Raw genomic sequence first — 20,138 nt, 5'->3', positions numbered from 1 at the left:
TGGCGGCAGTCGGAGACACGGCGGCCATGTTAGATTCGGGAAAGGGCCTGGCCTCCGCTGTTTCCGCCGCCCGGCTTCCGGCTGAGGGCAGTCCTGGCCGTCAAGCTCCGAGGGACGGTGCGGGCGGTGAGAAGGGGTCAGTGCGCGCACCGAGGCTGGGAACTCGGGGAGAGTGAAGGAGACTTCTAGCCTGCGTTGGTCGCAGCGTTCCTCGGGCGTTCCTGCGCGTGACAGCCGCCAATTCTACGTGAGGACCGGGTCTCTCACCTGGGGGCGGCCCTCACCTGGGGACTGGACATTCACTTGGGAGTTGACCTCTAGCAGAGACGGCTGGGACGCTGTGTCAGGGTCCCTGCCAAGCTGCACGCCCCGCGCAGCTGCCTGTGGCGTGCGTGTCGGTGCTTCCGGTTTCCCTGTTCCCCGGGCAGCGGGAGGGAGGGCGTCCCCTCTGCCGCCCGGGAAGTTAGGCCCAGCTCGTCCCCACTGCAGACGTAGCCCGCCGGAGGCTTTGTGCCACAGGCCTTCCTCAGCCGAGCTGTACGAGTGCCCGTTCCTGGTGCTGTGTCGGGGGGCCTGCCGGGCCGCGCACGCAGGGAGCCCCAGCACGGAGAGCTCCTCCTCGGACGGCCAGCCTCTGTTTTTGATTGTGATGTGACCCTGGTTGGGAAAAACAGCAGAAAACCCTGGCCTCTGGTAGTTTAAAAGAGGGGGACAACTGTGGACAGTGGTTCTAACTGGCCTTGAGATCTCTTTGGTACTGAAATGGTGTGTGTGCATGTGCAGTGCTGGTGATTAAATCAGGAGCACTCCCTCTCTGACTACACCTCCATTCCTTTTTAAAATTTTTATTTGGGGACAGAATCTGAGTCACCCGGTGTGGCCTTGAACTTGGAATCTTCGTGCCTTAGCCTGCAGGTGTGGCCATTCGTGTCCAGCTTGGTACCAAATTTTTGTATTTTTTCTGTACCATTTTGGTTTTTCTAAAACCACTAAAGTCTCTTTCTGCTTTTTCCCCACTCCCCACCACATGGTCTCTGCTCCTTCTGATTTGTAGATGCCCCTTCCTCAAGGACGCCCCCTCTGTTTTCTCTGGAGTGCACCAACTTCTTAACCATCTCATCAACCAGTGGTGTTAATAAATGGTAAGTCCCGTGGCATGGTCTCCCTTTGGTGGCATGGTCTCCCTTTGCTTCTGGCTTTTCTGGATTTCACTGGATAAGATCAAACCTTCTTTAAATAACCCAGAAACATGAAGAAGCATTCTCCCTCCCTCTTCCTAGGTCTTCCAGGGGTGCAACTGGGTGGTCTCATGGATTCTCAGCAGCTCCATGTCATAGGTCCCTGAAGCCATCTTTAGGACTGGATGACTGCTGGCAGGCAGTGTCAATGGCACACATTCAGGGCCATGGCCAGTGTGGTGCCACCTGGGGAAAGCCTGTGTTGCTCCAGGCCCCTGGGAAGTTCAGAACACAGCAGGGTGGACATCCATAGTCCCATCCCACTGTTCTGGGGGGTGGAGCTCTGTAGCACCCTGAACCCCATGTCCCCAGCAGCTGTGCTGCGTCCAGCCTGCTGCACCCCTGTGGTTGTTCCTTTCTCATCTTTGGGATGTGGGCCTCCCCCAGCCCCTACCCTGCTAGCGCCTGTCTGTCTCTCCTGGCTGGTTCACCTGATTCCCAGGGCAGACTGCAGGTTCTGCAGTAGGCCTCCCAACAGCGCTCGAAGCATGTTGGGACAGACAGCTTCTTATGCAGGATTCTCCTTTAACTTCCAGATTTCACAGCATTCCTGCCTGCCTCCCCCAGATCTCACAAATGTGACCTCAGGCATGGTTTCTGAAGCTCCAGGGTCTACTTGTCCTTTCAGAATGTGCAGGGTAGGCTGCTGACAGTTTGTTGTCTGTCCCAGGCACGTGAAGTCTAAAGCCCCACATGGCTGGAAAGAGGTCGCTCAGCCAGCGGCCTCTGCTGCTGCTGGGGCTGCTGGTTGCAGTTGCGGCCGTCCACCTCTTTACCTGTCCCTACACCAAGGTGGAGGAGAGCTTCAACCTGCAGGCCACACACGACCTGCTGTACCACCGACTGGACATGGACAAGGTGAGGCTGCTAGTGCCTTTGGGGAGGACCTCAGTGTGCTCCCTGCCTGACCGCTGTGCCAACTGCCCCCCTCTCTTGCAGTATGACCACCATGAATTTCCCGGTGTTGTCCCCAGGACGTTCCTCGGGCCTCTGCTGATGGCGGCAGTCTCCAGCCCCCTGGTCTATGTGCTTTCACTGTTGGAAGTGTCCAGGTTTTATTCCCAGCTGACAGGTGAGGGTGGACTGTGATGGCAGCACATGGTCTCTGTGGGGCTGGTTGCTTCTCATTTGGGAATGTCCTCCTTACATCTCCAAATGTCAAAAGCCCTCAGTTGCTTTTATTTTTACTTTTTAAAAATTTATTTTTTGCCTCTGGGGATTGAACCCCAGGGGTGGGGTGCTTTACCACGGAGCTACATCTCAGTCCTTATTTTTCAGTTTGCAACAAGGTCTTACTGAGTTGCTGAGGCTGGCCTCAAACTTGGGGTCCTTCTGCCTCAGCCCCCTGAGCCGCTGGGATCATAGGGGTGTGCCTGTACCTGACTGCTCTCGGTCACTTTGGGCTGAGGCTCAGAGCATGGCCTTGCAGACAGACCAGGGATGGGTGAGCATGCTCTGTGCCTCCACAGGGCCAGTGTGGGAGGGCAGGTGCCTTTGAGGCCCAGGGCTCCCTCCTCAGTGGGAGAGCCTGCAATGCAAAAAGTCCTTGCTGCAGGACAGTGGGCCTGCTTTGGGGAGTAGGCAGACAGCCTCACGTTCTTGGGGGCCACTGTGCTGGCCTATGTACAGGTCTCTGGGACTTCCCTGTGTCCGTGAGATGTGTGGTGACACAGATGCGTGTGCTGATGTTTGGGGCACAGCACACACAGGCAGTGTGCAGTGGCCACGTCTGGGCAGTCAGCATTTCTGGCTCCTGGGCCAAGGCTGTTTCTGTGGGAAAGCCTGAGGCTCTCCTTGTTCTCAGTCTCCTGTAAGCTGCTAGCAGTCACCTTTTGGTGCCACATGTTCCGTGGAGCACCAGAGTGTGTTGCTGCTAACTGCACTTTGTTGCCTGTGTTTTTTCCCCAAACTAGACTGAGAACCTTCTGTGTACATTGTTCTACCACATAATTCTTTTTTTTTTTTTTTTTACTAATTTATTTATTTATTTATTTATTTTAAAGGGAGGGCGAGAGAGATTTGTTTTAATATTTATTTTTTAGTTTTCGGTGGACACAACATCTTTGTTGGTATGTGGTGCTGAGGATCGAACCCGGGCCACACACATGCCAGGCGAGTGCGCTACCGCCTGAGCCACATTCCCAGCCCTAATATATTTATTTTTATGTGGTGCTGAGGATCAAACCCAGTGCCTCATGCTTTTGAGGCAAGCGCTCTGCCACTGAGCCATAACCCAGGCCCAATGCCTGATTCTTTTTAGGCAGTGATCATCATTTTTCCTCTTCAGTACATTTGTATCACATCTAATGCAGATCATACTTAAGTTTTCCCAACTCACTCAGACGTGTTATTCTCACAGCCCATTTATGCAGCCTGCATGGAGACCTTTTAAAGTGCAGCTCTGCTTCTTGGAAGAACTGATCAGGATGTGGAGGTTGACCACCACATGGGCAGCTAGCTAGTTATGCCTGCTGTGCAGAAGTCTTGGGGCCGGGGCAGGTGGAGAGGGTTGGGCCACAGTCTGTGGAGGAAATCTGCACTTCCAGGTTGGGGTGCACTTTCCCCAGAGGCCTCTGTATCCTGGGCAGTGGAGAGACGCCTGGGCATCGAGCAAGGCCTGGCTGCCGTCTTCCTTCCTGACGGCACTAAGGCAGTCTGGAGAATGACTCCTCACAGGATGACAATAATGTCCCCTGGGACTGGGGCTGTATCATAAACTGTCACTGTCTGCCAGCCCTGTCTTGGGCACTCAGGGATGGTTAGACACCTAGGAAGAGAGAGGGCAGAGGTAGCCCCAGGTACAGGTGAAGTGCCTCAGACACAGACTCACAGGAAATAAAGGAACTTCACAGAGTACCACGTGGAAGCTGCCAGTGGCATCTCAGTGCTAGAACGGCAGCTGGACTTGTCTCCTCGTGGACATCAGTTCCAAACAGCCGGAAGCATGCAAGGGAAGTGCCTGGTGCCGGAGCAGGCCCACCCCACAGACACCAGCTCGGCCTCTCGAGTCTGTAGCACCAGCCCCCTGAGGCTGCCCATGTCACCTGGCCTGTGATCTTCACAAGGGCACTTTGTAGTCCTGGCCTCCAGAAGGCCATTTCTTCCCAGCTTCAGTCTCTGGCAGCAGCCATGAGGTCTGTCTACTCCAAGAACATATGGTACCTGCTAGCCCTGTCCTGGGCACCTCCACAAGCCCACTGGCCCTGGGCAGCTCCCATCAGCATCCTGCCCCTGGCCACTGTTCCATTCCTGGGCCCCTGGCCAGCTCGTGGGGCCCAGGGCAGAACTAGGGCCAGGCAGTGCAGTTCCCAACAGAAGTGCCAAGGACAGGGTGCTTCACTGTCCCCTTCAGTCATGGACATTGCTGTCTGTCTGTCTGTCTAGTCAGAGGAGTCCTTGGGCTCAGCGTGATTTTGGGACTCTGGGCATTACAAAAAGAAGTGAGACGACAGTTTGGGGCCACGGTGGCCACCATGTTCTGCTGGGTGACGGCGACACAGTTCCACTTGATGTTTTACTGCTCGCGGACGCTCCCCAATGTGCTGGCCCTGGCTGTGGGTATGTAGTCACAGGCTCTGCCGGAAGACCCTGCCCCGAGCTGAGCTCCTCAGAAACACTACCCATCATCCGAAGCCAGGCCCCTCTGTTCTCAGGGCTGGGTTCAGATGCACCCGCTGCATGGCGGTTGTGACTTACAATACGATGAGCCTCCCTCGTGGCGTGGGTGTGTTCTGAACTGGGTGGGACTGTGACGAGTGCCCATGTCTTGCAGTCCTGCCGGCCCTCACGGCCTGGCTACAGCACCGGTGGACCCTCTTCATCTGGCTCTCGGCCTTTGCGACCATCGTCTTCCGGGCAGAGCTGTGCCTACTGCTGGGTCTCATGCTGCTGCTGGCGCTGTACCACAGAAGGGTCTCTGTGGCCAGACTGCTGCAGCACGCCATCCCCGCGGGCGCGCTCTGTCTGGGTAGGTTGGCCTTGCAGGCGGGTTTCAGGTGGATTTCCATCCCCGCGGGCGCGCTCTGTCTGGGTAGGTTGGCCTTGCAGGCGGGTTTCAGGTGGATTTCCATCCCCGTGGGCGCGCTCTGTCTGGGTAGGTTGGCCTTGCAGGCGGGTTTCAGGTGGATTTCCATCCCCGCGGGCGCGCTCTGTCTGGGTAGGTTGGCCTTGCAGGCGGGTTTCAGGTGGATTTCGTTTTATTTCACAAGGATGGAAATTTGGGTTTTAAGAAATGTTAAACAGAGTTACCTTGACTTTAGAGTACTCAAGGGTCTTAGTCCAGCTACCTGCAACCTGTTCTCTGTGGTGGCTCCATGATTGCTCTCTGCTGCTGCCTGGGGTCCTCTGCCTGCCCCTCTGTCCTGGGAGCTGCCCAGATGGGTGGAAGGCCTTGGGTGGGGAGGGGCAGCTCATCTGCAGCTCTGGGAAGCTCTTGTTGAGGAAGTGGTGTCCCCGGCATGGTCAGAAGCTTTCCTGTGAAGCTTTCCAGGTGGTGTCTGTGGCCAGCAGGCCACTCTGTAGGGGCTGACTGTCCCTGGGGAGGACTCCAGGGCTTGCGTGTGACAGGTGGCCATGCTCCTCACTGGGAAACTTTGTTTCTACCAGGACTGACGGTCACTGTGGACTCCTGTTTCTGGCGCTACCTTGTGTGGCCGGAAGGAAAGGTGCTCTGGTACAACACTGTCCTGAACAAAAGTTCCAACTGGGGCGTATCCTGTGTGCCTCTGCAGGCAGGGTGGGTGTTGAGGACTGTCCTCCCTGGCTCCCTGTACCCACCCTGGGAGTACCCGCCTCCCTATGGCGCGTCCCTGGCCTCCCTGAGTCCTGGTGGTGACCCGCCCTAGAGAAGTGCTGACTGTGGAGGGTCCCAGACACACGTGGGTGGTCGTGGCTCCCCAGTGCCCATGGCACCTATGTGCTCTGTTGTTAAAGTGAGGACAGGAGCAAGAGGAGGGACCCCCTCAGCTGTGCCTGGGGTCCCTCTGCTGTTTCTGAGGTGCAGGCTGAGCCCTGGCCTTTCCGGAGATGTTGGCCCTGATGGGTCCCATGAGGGTCCCAACCATGTTTAGCAGGCTGTGTAAATAGGAGGCCGGTGAGCCTCGACCCTGCTGCCCAGCTGGGGTTCCGCTAAGTGGACGTGACCCTCTCACCCACACTTCCTTAACCCTGGCCGGAAGACCTCCCCACTGCTATGGTACTTCTACTCGGCCCTGCCCCGGGGCCTGGGCTGCAGCCTTCTCTTCGTGCCCCTGGGCGTGATGGACAGGCGGGCGCGGGTGCTGGCTCTGCCGGCGCTGGGCTTCGTGGCGTCCTACTCCCTGCTCCCCCACAAGGAGCTGCGCTTCATCATCTACACCTTCCCCGTGCTCAACGTGGTGGCCGCCAGAGGCTGTGCCTACCTGTGAGTCCCGCCCTCCTGCTGCTGTCCCCTTCCCTGTCCCTGTGGTGCTGGGCATGAAGCCAGGGCCCATACTGCTGCACTGCTGCTTGGCTGGTGTCTTTGAAGATTCACAGGAGAGCTTGCTCCCTGGTGGGCACTGACAGAGGGGACATGTTGTGAAGCCTGGGGGCTGGGTGCGATGGCCCCCGGCACGGCACCCTGCTGGCTGGTCCCTGTCCGTAGCTGTGCTTTGCTGCCTACCCTGGGGCTGGCCCATGCGGTGAGGGCACCTGGTGGGCACACTGGCTTGTCCAGATAGGAGCCAGCTTCTGCACCACCGTGGCCACGGGAGTGTGTAAGGTGGGGCTGGGCCCTAGTCCTGCTGGGTGTCTGTCTGATGGTCCTGGATGGCCAGGGTAGGGTCAGGCTGTACACTGCAGGCTTTCCAATGCATGAGCCATGGCAAACAGGAATCCCCAGCAGGGCAGAAGCCCTCCCGCAGGCCCCTAGGCTGGGGCCACTCCAGAGCTTGCTTGCTCAAGTCCCTTGCTGGAGTGGGGTGGGTGAAGTCACATAAGCTGAAACTCTGCATCTTAGTTGGCCAAGGTGGAGGAGAGGCCAGCCACGACCTTGACCTTGGTGAGCTTTCTGTAATGAGCCAGAGTCGTGGCTCTCTTCCACAGGCCATGCAGCGCGGCAGCACCTAACTCTAGTCACTGGTCAGCCCCAGGGCAGCAAAAGCCTGGGCATCTGGGTAAGGCCAGGCCCAGACTGAGGAGAGCACAGCTGGGGACGTGGGTGCATGTCTTGAAGGTGGAAGCCAGACATGGGGATGACACTGTTGGGAACTTAGACTGGGACAGGTGGGTAGCAAGGCCTGTAAGGAAGATCGCGCGCCAGCGCTCGGAGGGCTGGAAGGTCGCAGCCACAGGTGGGGTGGCTTGAAGGTCGTGGTCAGCAGCGCTCAGGGGTGGGACAGGACAAGAACCCATTCTCGCACAGAGGGGTCATGCAGGGGGCCTCAGCAGGGGACTGTGTGGGGAGCAAGGCCTGGCTGGTGGTTCTCGCATGCTGCCCGTTGTCAGTTTCCCTGGAGGTGGGTGGAATGGTGCCAGTCCTCCCCTCCCCGGGCCTGAGGCCTGGTGCCTGGGTCTGTTTGCTTCTACCTGTTCACAGCAGAAGCAGAAGCCCCCAGGCCCCGCAGTGACTTGGGAATCCTTAAGAGCATGCGTTGTTCTGAGAGTTTAGGTTTTAAACTGGCATCTCGGGTGGAAAGGCCTCCTGAAGGGGCCTGTGACCACCTATGCGAGGGGGCTGCATGTCCTCGGTGACTGACTGAGTGGGAGCAGGTTGTCCTGGACGTTGCTGGGCACTCTCCTTGTGGAACTCAGTCATTCCTTTTTCAGGCTGAATAATTACAGAAAGTCTTGGCTCTACAAGGCGGGGACCCTGCTTGTGGCGGGACACCTGGTGGTGAATGCCGCCTATGCTGCCGTGTGCCTGCGCGTTTCCCACTTCAACTACCCTGGTGGCATCGCCATGCAGCGGCTGCACGAGCTGGTGCCCCCCTGGACAGGTGGGTGCCGGGGTGCTGTGGGCCCGCCTGTGGGCCCGCGTGGTCCTCACCCAGTGTGGTCCCCCTAGATGTCCTCCTGCACATTGACACAGCCGCCGCCCAGACAGGTGTGTCGCGGTTCTTGCAAGTCAACAGTGCTTGGAGGTATGATTCTGGAAGCGCTCCTCTTTGAGGCCATCTCCAGGTCCCCATGGTGCACCCAGGGCTGTGGGAAGGGCCGTCAAGTGGTGCAGGTGGGGATGGGTGTACATGGGGACGGCCCAATCTTCTTCCCCAGATACGACAAGAGGGAGGACCTGCAGCCCGGGGCGGCAGACATGCTGGCCTACACGCACATCCTCCTGGAGGCAGCCCCCAGCCACCTGGCCCTCTACAGGGACACACACCGTGTCCTGGCCCGCATCCTGGGCACCAGTGGTGTGAGTCTCAACCTGACCAGACTGCCTCCCTTTGATGTCAACCTGCAGACCAGGCTGGTGCTTTTGGAGAGAGTTGTCCAGCCATCCAAAGGGGACAGGTGACAGCGTGCCCCCGACACTGCCCCCAGGGCAGGCAGGGCGGGGACCTGTCCACCACCATTCCTGGGGCACACAGCTTGACAGGACAAGGGCCTCAGAGCTGCTGCCACAGGCACTGGTGGCCCTGGGGACCCCTTCTCATCATCTGGGCACCCTCACAACCAAGAGGGGATAGCAGGCCAGGCAAGACCGTCCCAACAGCTGGCTGGTGGTGGCCCTCACTGTGCACTGCCCCCAGGTGCATGTGCTGCCCATGGCCAGGGCCTCAGCACCTGCCCTCCCGCCCCTGCAGCTTCTGTGCTCACAGGCCCTCACATGCATTCAGGTGACTTCAGGAGGTAAACATGTTGAGAAGAATGAGAATGAACGTCTCAGATGTTTTCTTAGGCAGTGTCTCTCATTTGCAGTTGCTTCTGGAGGCCACCCTGTCTAGCACTGCGTTGGGGGGGTCTGATGCAGTCATGCTGTACTGAGCACACTTCAGGGTGGGATACTGCCAGGCACAGGGTGACGGAGGACAGGTCAGTGCCGTGAGCTCACGTGCACACTGCAGGCACTGCACGTGTACCTGCGGGTGCACGGGCACGAAGACGTGTTTCCTGAGTCTGCTGAGCGCCAGCTGTTCACAACAAGCCCATGGGGTTCTGGGCTCCCTCTACCCAACTCTGTTCCACGGTGAGAATCCTGGCTTCCAGCGGGATCCACACATTGACTGCTTTGCTCAATAAGAAGACATTAAATAGTTTGAGAATTGCCTTGTCACACAATTGCACAAAACAAACCCACCATAAAAAGGTGAGCTTTGTGAGGGTTCTTCACTCCCACCCACGACTACAAGGGGTAATGCGGTCCCTGGGTTGGCTGCTCCCGGCCTGCGTGGGGTCGTGTGGGGCCACTCTTCCCCTGCAGTCCCCGAGGCCCACCGCCCTTCCTCCTCGTGGCCGTGTAGACCATGACACGAAGCTCCAGAGCGCACTCCTGTGGAGGGCAGGTTCGGGCACCCTTTCTTACAGGAAGTTCCAGCGCACATTCTGGAGGTGGGCAGGCCCGGGCCCCTTCTTACGCGAGCATCTGTGCGCCTTTGCCCTCTGCTCTTTCCACTGGCGGAATCTCCTGGAAAGTGCTGCGTCGGGGCTGCGAGCCGGCTCACTGCTTCCCAGGGCCACAGGGACTCGGGGATGTAGATGTGCTGTGGCTACTCGTCCGACCGCTCTCCGAAGGGGCATTTAACTGATTTCCAATATTCAATAAAATACAGATTTGGTGACAGCGAGTAACCAGGAGCACTTGTATTTTCCTACCGTGCATCTCCAGGGTACATCCTGGACGTGGGCACGTGGGTCGGACGGACAGGCCAGTCCTGCTGGCCTCGCCAGATCCCTCCGCAGGTTGCTTCTGTTTGCTCCTTTCTGCGGGTTCAAGGGCTGGTTTGTGAGCCGTCTGTTCGTTTCTTTGATCCCTCTGTAGGCTTTTATTAAGTGGACCAGACATCTGGGGGTGTCCACCCGCTCCGCATCCCCATGCATTCCGAGTGGACTTCACGTTGAGTCCTCCCTGGGGCCAGCCACCTGCTCCTGCCCGCACCCTCAGCTTGGCAGGGTCGCTTGCCCGGCTTAGGGACCTGAAGGATTTCCCAGCTGTTGCTTATTTTGGAACCTGCACGTTCCTTCCTGCACCCTGGGCGCCCGCGCATCCCCACGCACCTCTGAGCCGGCCAGGGTGGCCTCTGGGTGTTCATGTCCCGGAGCTCACGTCCTCGGTTGGGTTCCGAGAGTGGTGCACACTGCGAAGGTTTATCCACATTTCATTTCCATCACCCAGCCGGGCTGCAGCTTGTCCCCTTGCCTAGCCTGAATTCGTTCACTTATGCCACGTCGCCCTCGCACTTGCAGTTGGTGCTTTGGTGATCGCACCCAGGGTGGCCCACCACCCACAGGAGCCGTCTCTTCTAGAATATCGTGTAGGTGAACTCCCTGAGCTTTGGCTTCTTTCATCCGAGTGTCCCGTTTCACCCTCTTCATTTCTGTTGAAAAGGTGCACCTGCTGCCCAAGTAATCACTGGTGCTGGCAGAGATACCTGCGGGTGTTCTCTGGGGCTCAGTCTCTGGCAGTGGGACGGCTGGGCCAGAAGAGGACGCCTGCACCGGGCACAGATCGCAGTGTGGCAACAACCGGGCACACACATACTGTGCATCCACATTTAAGAAAAGTTTTGAGCTCCTACCCGCAGTGTTGGGAGAGCCCCACTTGTTCTGCATTCATGCCCAAACTTGGTGGTGTCAGTTTTTAAAATTTGAGCCATTCGAACAGGTGTGTGGTAGCACTTGTGATTTTAATTTGCATTTCTCTGATGACTAATGAAGGTAAATATTTCTTGTGTGTATTGGCCATTCTCGTCTTTTTAAATGAAGTATCTTCAAACATTTTGTCATTTTTTTTTTTTGGTCTTATTTAGTTGTGAGCGTTCTTTGTGTCTTCTGGATACAAGCCCTTTGTCAGATTTTTCTCTACAAAACATTGCCTATTTTTTGGAAAAAAGTTTTATATCTTTATTCTTGTGTACCTGGTGCTTGGTGCCTTGAGAAAACACTGCCTAGCCCATGCCACGGAAGAGAAAAGGCAGATCATGACAGGCTCATTGGTACAGGGACATGGCTGGCATGCTGCTGAGGGGACCGGAAGTCTCCAGGGCAGGTTTTTTTTTTTTTTTTTTAAAGAGAGGGAGGTGGGAGGGAGAGAGAGAATTTTAATATTTATTTAAAATAAATATTTATTTAAAATAAACATTTAAATTCAGACACAACATCTTTGTATGTGGTGCTGAGGATCGAACCCGGGCCGCACGCATGCCAGGCGAGCGCGCTACCCCTTGAGCCACATCCCCAGGCCTCCAGGGCAGTTTTTGCTGAGCAGTGCAGGTCAGTGGCCACCTGGCTGTGGTTGCCTGGCTGTCCACAGCGCGGCTGCATCCCTGCACCTTTCTCTACACCCTAGAGCATTTCTGTTGGGTATGTGAGGGTCCTAGAAATGGACCTTCAAAATACAGTGCATTTTTAACTTTACAAGGATTTCCAGCCTATTTTTTCCTTTTAGTTGTTCTTATGGGTACATTTAATTCTTTTTTTCTTTTTCCCATTTTTTATTTAAAAAAATTTTAACATAATCCAATTATCGCAATATCCCAAGATTTGCTTTGTGTTTCTACGAATATGTTCCCCTTAGAGAGGCGTAAGTTTGTGATGGCTCTGACAGTACTGCAGATGTCCGGCCCCTCAGGACCCTGAGGTAGACCTGAAATACCTGGCCAAGATGCATCTTCTGGAAATGAGGCTGTGACCCAACAGGATTGTAACACTGTTTCATTTATTTACTTTGCTGTACGGGGATGGATCCCAGGACTTCCCATTTACTAGGCAAGTGCTCTACCATGGAGCCACATCCCCAGCCCTTTTTATTTTAGTTTGAGACAGGGTCTCACAAAGTTGCTGAGGCTGGTCTCCTTCCAAACCTTGCTAGGAACACAGGGAGGCCACAGTCCCTGGTAACAGTGTTCTTGTTTGAAGTGCTGGGGAGGAAACCAGGGCTTCCATGGGAGGCTGGTCCGCTGTGGCTGAGCTGCCCCCAGCCTCACGGTGCCTCGGTGCCAGGGAACGGCGTGTGCACACCTGGTCTCCCGCTGTCCTGAAGCAGGACCTCTGTGAAGCTCCACTGGCGGCTCCGTCTTCACGACCTCTCAGATCATAATGGTTCCTGCACACCCTGTGTTGTGAAGGCAGTGAGCTCTGGTAACAGCTTTCTAACAGCCACCCGGCCTGCCCACTCCAGCAATCTCCTGCTCTCTGCTGTGTTCTGAACAGGAGCCCTTCAGCAGAGGGGAGTTGCCAAGGGCTGTCTCTGCGCTCCCTTGGAGCTGCCTTTTGGAGAGAAGTGCTTCATTTTGTTGAAGTCCAGTTGACTCATTTCTTTGCTCATGGACCACACATTTAGTGTTAGATTAACAAAATCTGCCCAACTCAACTTCCTGAATAAGTTTGATGGATCACATTTTATATTAAATCAGTGATCTGAGTTGATTTCTATATGCTGGGCAATATAGATCAAATTTCTCCCACATATGAATATCCAATCATTCTAGCACCAGTTTTTGAAGACCATCCTTTCTCCCTGATTTGCTTTTGTTCTTTCTTAAAAATCAATTGATCAAGGAGCTGGAGATGCAGCCTGACGGGTGCAAGGTCCTGGCCCCTCCCCAGACAGCAGAAAAGCATTTAAAAACCAATCAACTCAAGAAGAAAAACACAGACTGGGAGAAAATATCTGAGATGAGACACATCTGAAGAAGGACTCTTGTCCAGGACACTCAGAACACACTCTTGAAACTCAACACGCAGGAAGCAAATAAGACGTGGTTTTAAAGTGGGCACAATATCTGCCCTCTTTACCAAGAGACACAATGGCAAAAAGGTCCACTGCCCAGGAATCTCGATGGACGACAGCCATGGACGCCCTGCACACCCGATCCAGTGGCCCAACCCCAGGTGGGCAGCTGTGCGCTGTGGAGGGTGTGAACCAGGGGCAGCCACTCTGCCAGAGGGAGCTGGGAGTCCCCTACCAGGCACCCTCCCTGGGGCTTGGTCTCTGGCCAGGGAAAGTGAAGTCTCAGGGCAACAGAGTTCTGACACTCGTGGGCACCCAGACCGTGGGACTAGCACTGCAAAGAAGCAAGCCAAGGCCAGGGAAAGACACAAGGGAAGGGGACGCACCCCTGAGGCCAGAGACTACCGGAAGCCTATGTGCTGTGGGTGTCAACACGCAGAGACAGACAGAAAGGGGTCAGAATGTCATCAATAGGTAAAGTCAGCACATAAAATCAGCGGTTGGCAGGTCCAGGCAAAATGGCAGTGCCCAGTGGGACTGTGCCTTTTGCAGGATGGGTTTGTGTCCCTGTGTGGGTGCTGGGCAACCGTGCTATGCCCTGCAGACCCGCCCATGGGGCCGCTGGGCAGCTGCGGTGCGGGTGCGGGTGCTGGCCGCAGCTGCCTGTATGGGTCCAGGGAGCTCTGCTTTCTGCTTAACTCCTGGGAGACAGAACTGTGTAAAAAAGTCTGATGAAAAGTAAACTCAGATGGTTTTGACGGGGACTGCAGGAGCCTGGGCGAGTGTTCTGCATCATCTTTGTGTGAGTCTCTGGTGATGGTGGGGGGTCTTCTCGCCCACCTCACACCTCAGAGTAGGTTTTCAAGAACCAGCCCAGAGTTCCCCAGGGTGGCCCTGACCTAGATCCCGCCCGTGGACCTGTCACCCTGAGGCTGGCTGCTCTGCCCTCCCCCTGGGCGGGCCCCTACACCCTCTCTCCTTCCCTGCATTCTTTGGGTCTGCTGGGCTAGCACTGAGGCGTTGACTTCAGAAGGACTGGCATCTCACCCACATGGAGTGACGAGATGCAGGACGTCTGTGGCTTCTACTGCACACAGGTTATACATCCTGGACTTGCTGGGAATACCTCGCACTCCCAACACTGTGGCAATTGGTGTTTTCTTTCTTTTGTTTTGATTTTGGTACTGGGGATTTATCTCAGGGGCACTGGACCTCTGAGCCCCTCCCAGCCCTATTTTGTATTTTAGAGACAGGGTCTCACTGAGTTGCTTAGCGCCTTGCCATTGCTGAGGCTGGCTTTGAACTCTCGATCCTCCTGCCTCAGCCTCCTGAACCTTGCCAGTTGAACACTTTTTGCTGGTGTGCAGAAGCACAAGCGTCTGCTAAGCTCCCTTGGTGCCAGTGGCTGCCAAAGGATTCTCTGCACAGGGTCCTGCCCTTCCTGCCTGCCACCTCTCAGTCAGAGGCTTTGGGCCGCCTGCAGGTGGACTCACCTGCACTCCTCCAGTTGAGGGGGCTCATGCTGCACGCGCCAGGACCCCCTTGCTCTCAGGCCGGACAGGACTCCACACACAGGCCATGCCTTATCATGGGCACACAGGTGCTTCCCATCTTTTACTATTGCGAACAACCCTGTGGTGGACACGGGGGGGAATGGACAGCTCTCTGGGACCCTGCTTTCGATTATTTTGATGACATGCTCCAAGGCATGGCTGGGTCATCTGGGCCTCTGGGGCCCGACAACGTGCAAGGCCTCAGCCTTGGTTCTCCATCTTTGCCACCACTTCCTTCTGATGGCTCAGCCTGAGGGCCACGAGGTGGATCTCATCAGTGACCTGCCTTTCCTCCGTGACCAGACACGCAGGTCTCCTGTGCTCACCGCACATTTGTCCTTCCTCTTGGGTGCAATATCTGCTCAAGTCCTCTGCCCATCTCGGAACCTCTGTTCTGCTGTTGAATCACAGACCTTCCCCACTGACCCTGGTTCCCAGGAGGCTGGCTACTGCTGAGTGCGCCCTTTGATTTTCGTAAGAGTCCAAGTTGCCCACTTCATCGGCTATGCCTTTGACATACCCAAAACACCATCGCCAAATCCAACATCATAATGGCTTTGCCCTGGGCTGGGGATGTGGCTCAGCGGTAGCGCGCTCGCCTGGCATGTGCGCGCCCCGGGTTTGATCCTCAGCACCACAAACAACGATGTTGTGTCTGCCAAAAACTGAAAAATAAATATTAAAATTCTCTAAAAAAACAAACAAACAAAAATAATGGCTTTGCCCTGTTTTAAGAATTTTATAGTTTAGGCCTCACAGTTATATTGTGGATCCATTTTAAACTTTTTGGTATGAGGGACTGAACCCAGCACATCCTACTGCTGAGCCACATCCCCAGGCCTTTTCTTCTTTTTCTGTGGTGCTGGGGACTGAACCCAGGGCCTTGTGCAAGAAACAAATGCTCTACCAACTGAGCTGTGTCCCCAGCCCTCTTGTAGTAAGTTTTGAAACCAGGAAGTGAGAGTCTTTTAGCTCTGTTATTTTTCAAGATTATTTTGGCTATTTGTGATCCCTTGAGGTCTCTTATAAATTTTAGGGTGATCTATTTCTGAAAAAAAAATCATTGGGGCTGGGGAAGTGGCTCAAGCGGTAGCGCTCGCATGCGGCCTGGGTTCGATCCTCAGCACCACATACAACAAAAACAAAGATGTTGTGTCCGCCGAGAACTAAAAAATAAATATTAAAAAAAAAAATCATTGAGATTTTGATGGGGATTACATTAGAGCTGTAGGTTGCTTTGGTTGGTATTGGCATCTTAACCAAATCCAACCTTCTGACCATGGACCATTTACTTATTTTCTTTCATAAATGTTAGTAGCGCTCATTGTACATATCTTACCAAAGTACCATGTCTTAATACGATCATAGGGTTGAGGCTGTGGTTCAGTGGTAGAGCACTTTCCTAGCATGTGTGAGGCATTGGGTTCAATCCTCAGCACCACATAAAAATAAATAAATAAAATAAAGGAATTGTGTCCATCTACAACTAAAAACTACTAAAAAATATGATCATAAATGAAATTTTTTTTTGAAATTGTTTCTTGATTCTCTTTTTGGATTGTTCACTCTCAGCGTATGGAAGTGCAAGTCATTTCTGCATGTTGACTTGTATCCTGCTGCTTTGCAGAATTCATTTTTTTTTAATGCATGTATGAGAAGCCTCGAGGGTTTTCTGCACACAAGCATACGATCCGTGAACAGAAATCATTTTATGGGCTGGGGATGTGGCTCAAGCGGTAGCGCGCTTGCATGGCATGCATGCGGCCCGGTTTGATCCTCAGCACCACATACAAAGATGTGTGTCTGCCGAGAACTAAAAAAATAAATATTAAAATTCTCTCTCTCTCTTTAAAAAAGAAAAATAAATCATTTTACTTCCTCCTTTCCAACTTGGATGCCTTTTCTTTCTCTTGCCTAATTGCTCCAGCTAGAACTTCCAATCCTGCGTCCAGAACAAGTGGCAAAGCGGGCCCCTCAGCCTTGTGCTTCGCCTTGAAGGAAAATCTTCCCATCTTCTCCTACCCACTGTGATGTTGCTATAGATTCTTCATGTGTAGTTCTTATGTTGACGTCATTCCCTCCTGTTTGTTGTGTCTGTCATTAAAGAATATTGAGTTTTGTCAGATGCCTTTTCTGTGTTAACTGTGATGGTCACATGGTTTCCCTTCACTCTGTAAAGGTGAGGTATCACACTGGTTGATTTCCATGGTTGAACCATCCTTGCATTCTAGGATCAAACCCCAGTTGATCACATGTAACCTTGTTAACATGCTGCTGAATCTGGTTTCCTAGCATGGTGCTCAGGAGTTTTGCACCAATGCTCATAAGGAATGTTGGTCTGCAGTTTTCCTCCAGTGTCTCTGTCTGTCTTTGGAATTGGGGTGTTTACTTTCATGGAATAAATTGAGGAATGTTCTTTCCTCTTCAATTTTTTTAACTCTGAGAAATATTAATTTTTGTTTTTTTTAACTATTTATTTTTTAGGTGTAGATGGTCACAACACAATGCCTTTATTTTTTTTATGTGGTGCTGAGGATCAAACCCAGGTCCCGCCTGTGCTAGGCGAGCGCTCTACTGCTGAGCCACAGTCCCAGCCCCAATTTTTGTTTTCTTGTAAATATTTTAGAATTTATTGGTAAAAGCACCAAGTCCAGGGAGATTTTCAATTACTGATCCAACCTCCTATTAAGTTGTGGGTTGTTCTATTTCTTCATGGTGTAGTCATGGGAGGTTTTGTGTCTCTAGCAATCTGTCCATTTCATCTAGGTCACACAATCTGTTGGCATACACTTGCTCACAGCTACCTATCTTCTAATTCTTAGAATTGGTAGTAACAGCCCAACTTCCATTTCTGATTTTAGTAACCTAGATCTTTTCTTCACTTGTGTGTGTGTGTGTTAACCAGGGGCTCACACATTCTAGGCAAGTGCCCAACCACCGAGCCACATCCCCAGCCCTTTTAAAATCTGGGACAGAGCTTTCTCAGTCTACCTAGTTAAAGGTTTGTCAATTTTATTCTTTTCTAGGTAGTAGTTTTTGTGTCATTTTTCTATTATTTTCCTGTTCTGTTTCATCTGGCTGTATTCTGACCTTATCACCACCTTCCCTTGGCTTCAGGTTGGTTCTTTTTGCTGTGGCCTTCCTCTGGGCTGGTGAGTATAGGTAACAGGTCCTCTTCTTTTATTAAAGTTTAGTGGTCACCCGAGATGACACACCTGACATCTTAGTATCTGCTTTATTTTTCCAGCACCAGATGAATCTAGAGCCTGGCCCACCAAGGTACCCCCACCAACCCCCATCCTTATCTTGAGACGGGGTCTCTCCCTAGCTGCCCAGGCTGGCTCCCGGCTGGCCCTCCTCCTGCCTCAGCCTCCGGGCAGCAGGGGTGGCAGGTGTGGCCACGCAGCCCTGCACTCCCCTCCCACCTCTGTGCGTCCCCCACAGACCTCACGTAAACCTGTGGACTCACTGCCACAGGTCTAGGGACGAGCCTCTGGGTGCACAACTCCAGGGGTGCTGCAGGGTCGCTTTGCTGGGATGAACAGGAGTTGTCGTCTGAAGACGTCATCTCACCCTACTTTTTGTGGAAACTCTTCCCTGGGTCTGTGGATCTAGATCCTGGTGATTTTCTCCCAGCAGTTCCAGGGTGTCATCCCACTGTTGCAGTAACACCAGTTTTAAAGTTGGCTGCCACTGCACTCTTCCTCTGAGGGGGGTCTTTCCCCCCGTTTTTTTTTTTTTTTTGGTATAGGGGGTTGAACTCAGGCACTTGCCACGGAGCCACACCCCCAGCCCTATTTTGTATTTTATTTAGAGACAGGGTCTCACTGAGTTGCTTAGGGCCTCGCTTTTGTTGAGGCTGGCTTTGAACTTGCGATCCTATCTCAGCCCAACCCGCTGTGACTACAGGCATGCGCCACCATGCTTGCCTTTCCCCTGGTTTTTAAGATTCCCTATCTGGTTCTCGGAGCTTTGCTGTGATGTGCCTGGTGTAGGCCGTTTTAATTTTGGGGCTGCTGGGAATGGAACCCAGGGCCTCGCTCATTCTAGGCAAGCACTCTGCCACTGAGCTGCACCTCAGCCCTTATCATGGTGCCCAGCCTAGTCCTATTTTGGTGAGTCTGATGTTTTAGAGTGAGTCAAACTGTATATATGCACAGGTGTAGACACTATAGTCTTCTGACAGTAAAACCAACAGGCAGGATGGGGCAGGTCACCCTGGTGGTTAAGCAGGAGATAGCTGGGGTGGTCCAGGCCTGTGAGGGCTGCTCTGTGGTCTCACTGGGAACCTCAGAGCGTTTTCTGCCTCCTCCGCACCTGGTTGTCTCCTGGAGCGGTACCCATGCAGGGCAAGGCAAGATGCCAGGTTGCTTCTGAGGCTCTTCTCTGTCCAAGACCTTGCTCCTGGAGTCCTGGTGGTCCCCATGGGTCCCCAGAGCGCCAGGCCCTAGTGCCAGCTCTGGCTCCCACCTTTTGATAGGTTCACAACCAGGAAACCAGCAAGTGCCCAACAGGAACAACGTGGTGGACACGGAATCCGCCTTCACTCAAGGCTCTTCCCGCCCGGCCCTGTCTCCTCAGACCCTGGTGCCTTGGCTGCTCTCCGCTGTCCTCAGAAAGCTCTTTTAAAAGCACCTGGGGCTGGGGTGGGGCTCAGTGGCAGAGCGCTGGTGCAGCACAGGCAAGGCCCGCGTGACCCCGAGCACAGCAGAGAGAGCAAGCTCTAGCTCCCGGGAGACTCGGGTCAGGAGGACAAGGGGCAGGGTGCTGGCTTCAGATGGCGTCGAGGTGAAGAGCAGGTTATCATGTGTCGCACTTTTACTCACTGAGACCAGACGGTTCTGAGGCTCATGCAAAGGGCTGACACCTGAGAGACCCGAGAACTTCAGGAACCTGCCCAGTGTCACCGACGGCCCACAGTTCGGGTTTGAGTGGAGAGCGGGGGTGGGAACGGCCTGGGCTCCTGTTTATGTGCTCAGCGGGCCCAACAGTGCCGGTCCTCACCTTCCTGCAGGACGGCCAGCCCAGGTGCCAGGTTTCCGCCAACACCCACTGGCCGTGCATGCAACACTTGAGATAGACTCCCAGTGCCACTGGCACAGGGACGGATTGATGGACAGCTGCTGCTGTTTTCCCGTCCCTACACCAACTGTGGCTCACAGCCCTTCAACAGACGGCGCAGAAGAGGCAAGAGCTCTGAGCACTGGGTGGAAGGCACCAGCTCAAGGCAGAGCAGCCCCACAAGAGCTCCAGCGGGGGCCACTTCACAGCCTGAGGACAGGCCTGGGCAATTCTGAGCAGAGAGCTGCACCCCATGGTCCACGAAACTTCACCTGGAAACGCAGACGGCGCTGCGCAGGTGGCACTCCGCCATTCCTGCCTAGTCTGAGCAGGGACACGTGCAGGTGAACGCTGCTGCACCCAGCGCCAGGCCAGCCCTGCAGACGGGAGGCCCAACTTGCTGGATCAGGGCGGGATGCAATCCTAGCAGCTCCC

The 20,138-nt window shown here is 54.3% G+C and overlaps 1 protein-coding gene across 3 annotated transcripts; it reads left to right on the top strand.

The window, feature by feature from the left end:
• The first annotated feature begins 141 nt into the window (after positions 1–141).
• ALG12 (ALG12 alpha-1,6-mannosyltransferase) lies at positions 142–10,405 on the top strand. Of its 3 annotated transcripts, XM_081309567.1 has the most exons (12): positions 148–247; positions 860–915; positions 1,055–1,142; positions 1,909–2,096; positions 2,178–2,310; positions 4,623–4,796; positions 5,011–5,205; positions 5,844–5,947; positions 6,416–6,639; positions 8,025–8,194; positions 8,263–8,338; positions 8,472–10,400. In XM_081309567.1, exons 4-12 carry the CDS (start codon positions 1,932–1,934, stop codon positions 8,713–8,715), a joined length of 1,485 nt encoding a protein of 494 aa, XP_081165693.1. In that variant the 5' UTR covers positions 148–247; positions 860–915; positions 1,055–1,142; positions 1,909–1,931; the 3' UTR covers positions 8,716–10,400. The 3 variants fall into 3 exon arrangements, with proteins under 3 accessions (XP_081165694.1, XP_081165692.1, XP_081165693.1); XM_081309568.1 differs by lacking the exon at positions 860–915 and having other exon boundaries at positions 142–247; positions 8,302–8,338; positions 8,472–10,405; XM_081309566.1 differs by lacking the exon at positions 860–915 and having other exon boundaries at positions 142–247; positions 8,472–10,399.
• Positions 10,406–20,138: the final 9,733 nt, after the last annotated feature.

This window comes from Spermophilus citellus (genome assembly GCF_964194105.1).
Source record: "Spermophilus citellus genome assembly, chromosome: 10".
Lineage (NCBI taxonomy): Eukaryota > Metazoa > Chordata > Mammalia > Rodentia > Sciuridae > Spermophilus > Spermophilus citellus.
This window is presented reverse-complemented; position numbering and strand designations above follow the sequence as displayed.

What these genes read in the sequence shown, in the direction of transcription:
- ALG12 (XM_081309567.1), top strand. Translation starts at nt 1,932, where the DNA reads ATGGCTGGAAAGAGGTCGCTCAGCCAGCGGCCTCTGCTGCTGCTGGGG. An exon ending in CGCGGGCGCGCTCTGTCTGG is followed by an intron (nt 5,206 to 5,843) that starts GTAGGTTGGCCT and finishes TGTTTCTACCAG; the next exon opens with GACTGACGGTCACTGTGGAC. An exon ending in CAAGTCAACAGTGCTTGGAG is followed by an intron (nt 8,339 to 8,471) that starts GTATGATTCTGG and finishes CTTCTTCCCCAG; the next exon opens with ATACGACAAGAGGGAGGACC.